Source organism: Cynara cardunculus (genome assembly GCF_001531365.2).
Source record: "Cynara cardunculus var. scolymus isolate 2C chromosome LG 1, CcrdV1, whole genome shotgun sequence".
In the NCBI taxonomy this organism is placed as follows: Eukaryota; Viridiplantae; Streptophyta; class Magnoliopsida; order Asterales; family Asteraceae; genus Cynara; species Cynara cardunculus.
Genome location: NC_037528.1, coordinates 25,342,506 through 25,347,527, shown reverse-complemented (window position 1 = coordinate 25,347,527; position 5,022 = coordinate 25,342,506). Strand labels below are relative to the sequence as shown.

Here is a 5,022-nt window from a genome sequence, read left to right as displayed (position 1 = left end):
AAGAAAATGATGGTGAACAGTACCTTGTGCAAGAATGATAGTACAACGACAGTATCAACATGAAAGTAAGAGCAGCAAAGTAATTCATAGTACATTTAAAACTGCAAAAGTGTGAAACTTGCCTTCCTCTTTTTGTCCACCGACACAAAACAAAAATCACAAAAAGGGACCCATACTTTTGCTCAATTGTCAATTTACCCCCTTCAATCATTGCAGGCATCTTGTAAAGCTAAATTCAATCATCATGAATAAGTAATAACCATGAATTTTGGTTTAAGCAATATAATATAAGATTTTACCTGAAGAGGAACGTTTGATTGGACCCTTTTGCTTTTGGGTACAAAATCAATTATGTTCAAATTTACATTTGATAATAAAATATTACAATTTGCACCCTTCCATCCCCAAGATCTACACTTCCCCACCTCCGTTCCCATTTTCTTTCTTCTTATGATATGATATGATATGATATGTTGCACGTATATATTTATATGAAAAAGTGTAGACTATGATACAAATGATATCAGAATTTGCTTTTTTGCTGCTCTTGAAGCTTGAAAGGTCGTCTTCATGATTGAATGGTTGCTTCTTGGTCCTTGAGAAGCCGCCATCGACCCTCCTTGGCTCGATACAATGGCATCAATCGTTTGATCGACTTACAAGAAAATTATAACTTAAAAAGGGGCAAAAATGAAAAAAAAAAAAAAAAAAAACACAACTTAGTGGAAGGAAACACAAAGTTTGTGAAAGATGGGGATCAAGCTGAGTCATTTGACCCTTTTACCCTCGGTTGAATGCCGTAGTAACTAACATACCACTTGACGAATTTTCTTAACCCGGTGGACAGGTCGGTGGTTGGTTTGTACCCGAAGTCTCTGTACGCCAGGCTCACGTTAGCGTGAGTGTAAGGAACGTCGCCGTTTCGTGGCATCTTGATCACATGCTTCTTGGCCTTCACGTTCAATAGACTCTCCAAAATTGACACCAGTTTCCCCACCGTCACCGGCGACGTGTTCCCCAGATTGTATATCCTTAGCTGTGCGGGTCCTCTCTTCTTTCCCCCTTTTCCGGTGCTCTTCTCCGCCGTGTCCACCGCCCCTAAGCATCCCTTCACGATGTCGTCGATGTACGTGAAGTCACGTGCCACCTCCTTGTTGTCGTGAGTCTGGTAGACGTTAATGGGTTTCCCTTGAAGTATGTCCTTGGTGAAGAAGAAGTAGGCCATGTCCGGTCTGCCCCACGGCCCATAAACGGTGAAAAATCGAAGTCCGGTGATGGAAAGGCCGTAGATATGGTTGTAGGTGTGGGCGATTTCCTCTCCCGCCTTTTTTGTGGCGGCATAAAGGCTGGCCGGTTGGTCCGTCCGGTGAGATTCTGAGAACGGATTCTCGGTGTTCAATCCATAAACAGAGCTAGAAGAAGCCCATACAATCGACGGCTGTGGATCGGCGTTTTTCGCCACTTCAAGGAGATTCACGAATCCGGCAATGTTGGAATTAACGTAGGACATTGGATTCTCCATGGCGTAGCGTACACCCGCCTGAGCAGCCAAGTGAAGCACATGTGTGAAGGGAACAATGTCAAAAAGCTTAGCCAACAACTCGCCGTCGTTTAGATCTCCTTCAACGATGAAGATCTCGTGTTGCTTCAAAACCTTCTGTCTCGCCCGTTTCAACGACGGGTCATAGTAAGTATTGAAATTATCCAGACCCAGGACACCATCACCGCGTTTCTTCAAAGCAAGCGAGCAGTGCGTCCCAACAAATCCTCCGGCACCGGTGACCAGCACCGAGAACCCATTAGGACGACGAGGGGTTGACGAACGCCTCACCTCCTTCTCCCACGACGCACCACTACCGTAAAACGCGGAAGACAAGAGATGGGATGTGGTGTGGACATGGCGGCCAGCGGGACTAGCAACGTTATCGGAAGCTGGAGGATAATTAAACGTAAAGAAGAAGATCAAGATCAAAGCTACCAAAAGGGTAACCCGAAACAGAAGCTTGGAGGAAGCAGCCAAAAGCTTGGTGCTATTTACTCTCCGGATATAGCTATTGTATCTTTCGAGTTTGGTTGTCTTGCTAGTATCCGGCGGTGACGCCATTGATGCGAGTGGATAGAGCTGAGTAATTATCAAAGAAGGGTGTGTGATAATTGGAGCCCTGAAGCGAAAGAGTGTTGGAGGGAAGGGATATAAAGGAGAAGAATGAGGGGTGGGGGGTGGGGTCACTCAAAGTGTTGTGTTCCGGTGTCCACTTGCTTTATAAATTACGACATGCTTTTCACTCGGATACAGGTGGAAGGACTTTAACCTATACATATATATCTATCTGTATTTATATTTATCTTTTTCAATAAAGTAAAGAATTAGAAACCGGAGGATATAAAATGAAAAGTATGAATAGTTGAAGGACTGATTTTGTAAATTATAGAAATGGAATTATTAGGGGAAATTGGTATCGGATTCGTTATGTGTCTCTTTCCTCTTATTAAGGGTGAGATTTAATGATTTAAATTTATATATGTGTGGGGGCATATATGTACTTCTAACTCACCGACACTCTCCTTCAACTGCTACCCACATTTATTTGTTATATTTTATTATTTTATAATTCCTTTTTTAACGAATTATTGATCATATTATAAAATAAATGAGTTTTCGAAATGGTTTTACTGTCTATATTTAATAATTTCTAAACTTAATCTAATATTATAATTATAAAAAAAAATTATTAATTTATTAATTAACAGTAATAGCAATAAATAATCACGAGGTACTACTAGTTAATGTTGAATCTGATTAATAACCGGTGTGTTTGATTATTAGACAAATATTTGAAATGTATAATGTGTACTTTTATATATAAATCATAAATACGACCTTCTTTTAAATATTAAATGTTATGTTGGATATGGAACCATGACAAATATCATGCATATGTGATTATATCTTTTAAAAGTTTCATCTTGCATGTTACACATGATGCCACATTTGTAGTTTTCTCATACATTAATTTTTTAAAATTAACAAACAAACATATTGTAAAACGATAATACGGCTTGTTTGAAACTTTGTCCTCCAATAAATATTTTATTAGAAAAATGAACGTAAAAATACTTGTTCTTACAAGACACATATTACAATATATATTCTAGAAATATTGGCATAACTTGCTAACAGTTATACATAATGAATTCTATAGAAAACCATTATGGTTGGCTCTTAACTTTTAGTATAATTATATATCTTGTGAAGATAAAAACTATGATTTTATAAATTTAGAAAAACTACAAGTTTTTTTTTAGAACATGAATCGATATTAACGGTCAACATTTAACGTATATTTTTCCTAAGGTTCTGAATAATGTGAGACATGACATGGTGGTAATTGACCTCAAGCCTTACAAGTTACAGTAGATCATGATATTTTTCAAGGCGTACCCTAAGGTGATATATGTATATACACACACACACACACACACATATATATATATATATATATATATATATATATATGGCCTAGTTCAAATGTTAACCAAATTTATTATGTTAACTTTGTTAACCAATCTTGACCATTGATTCTTACAATAAACGGTTGTGATTAATCATATTAAAAAATTAATTTATTAAATTTACAATTTCACAAACATATGGGAACTAAGTGGAAGAGGGTATTTATGAAAAATATCATATGCTTTTGATACCATAAGTTATGAAAACAGTAAATATCGTTACCAAAGTGTCTTGAAGCATCTCGGAACAGGTATGAACACAACATGAACATTTATGAACACGATAAGAATAGCTGTTACACAAAAGGTAGTAAGAATAAAAAACAGTTATGAACACAATATGAACAGCTCGTGAACTATAGCTCTTTCATTATGAACATATTCAGGAGTCAACCATTGTTGAGAAAATGCAGCTAGTCTACATATGAACACAATATGAACATCTTGTGAACAATGGTTTTTTCATTATGAACACAAATCGATATATACAAAATCTTTCAATCATTTATGAACACATGTGAAACATGTGTCAATTATCTAACCATATGCAAGATGATGAACGACCCATTTGTACAGGTACGAACACATATGGTCTTATCGATAGAGGTTTAGAACATATATGATCACAACATGAAGGTATACATTTATACACATTTTGATGTTCACATAATTGGATATTCAATAATAAGTTAACAAAAATCATGAGATTTTATGATTTTGTAACTCCCAATTATTGATATGAGAGTTACATAAAAAAGAAAATTACATACTTATCCTTGTCATTAAATTCTAAGATGGACAGAAATCTATATATAAGATGAATTGTCATTGGTTGAAAATGGTTAACAAAGTTAACACAATAAATTTAGTTAACATTTGAAACAGACTCTCTCTCTCTATTTATATGTGTGTGTGTGTGTATATATATATATATATATTATATTTGTGTGTGTTACTGTTTTAAATAATCCCATAAAAGTTTAAATTTAATATAAAGTAATAAAACTAAAAAAAAAGAATCATTTATATCACATATATCGAACTTATAAGAAAATGATATTAAGAATGACAAATGAGGATTAAATCTTTGATTTGAGTCTCTACGCACTACATGCTCCAATCTTCAAAGAATTCTCGTTCAACTCTCCATGTACGGGAATGAAAGTAAAGATTTACCTATTTAGGGTTTTTAGATTTTATGTTTCATTTTAATGTTTATTTGAGGATTATATCGTCACAATTATCATTTATCCTCCAAGTTATGCTTGAAAAAAAGTAATTAAAAAAAAACCATGTCTCGCGAAACAATACATGATAACGCACCATAACATGCTATAACATGTTACAATGGAAACCAAGCCTAAAAAGTGAAGTCATACGGATTAACATGACATCGAAGCAAAGCCTCGTCATCATAAAGAGGCCCTGACAAATTATTTAGAACCATAAGTTTTTCTATAATATTCACGAATTTGTGATTTTTATTTTATTATAATTACTTTTGTTTAA

At 35.1% G+C, this 5,022-nt stretch overlaps 1 protein-coding gene across 1 annotated transcript; it reads right to left on the bottom strand.

Annotated features, from left to right (window-relative positions):
• Positions 1-259: 259 nt before the first annotated feature.
• On the bottom strand, positions 260-2,156 carry LOC112514305 (UDP-glucuronate 4-epimerase 6-like). Its single transcript, XM_025120685.1, has one exon. It carries the CDS (start codon positions 2,102-2,104, stop codon positions 758-760), a length of 1,347 nt encoding a protein of 448 aa, XP_024976453.1. The 5' UTR covers positions 2,105-2,156; the 3' UTR covers positions 260-757.
• Positions 2,157-5,022: the final 2,866 nt, after the last annotated feature.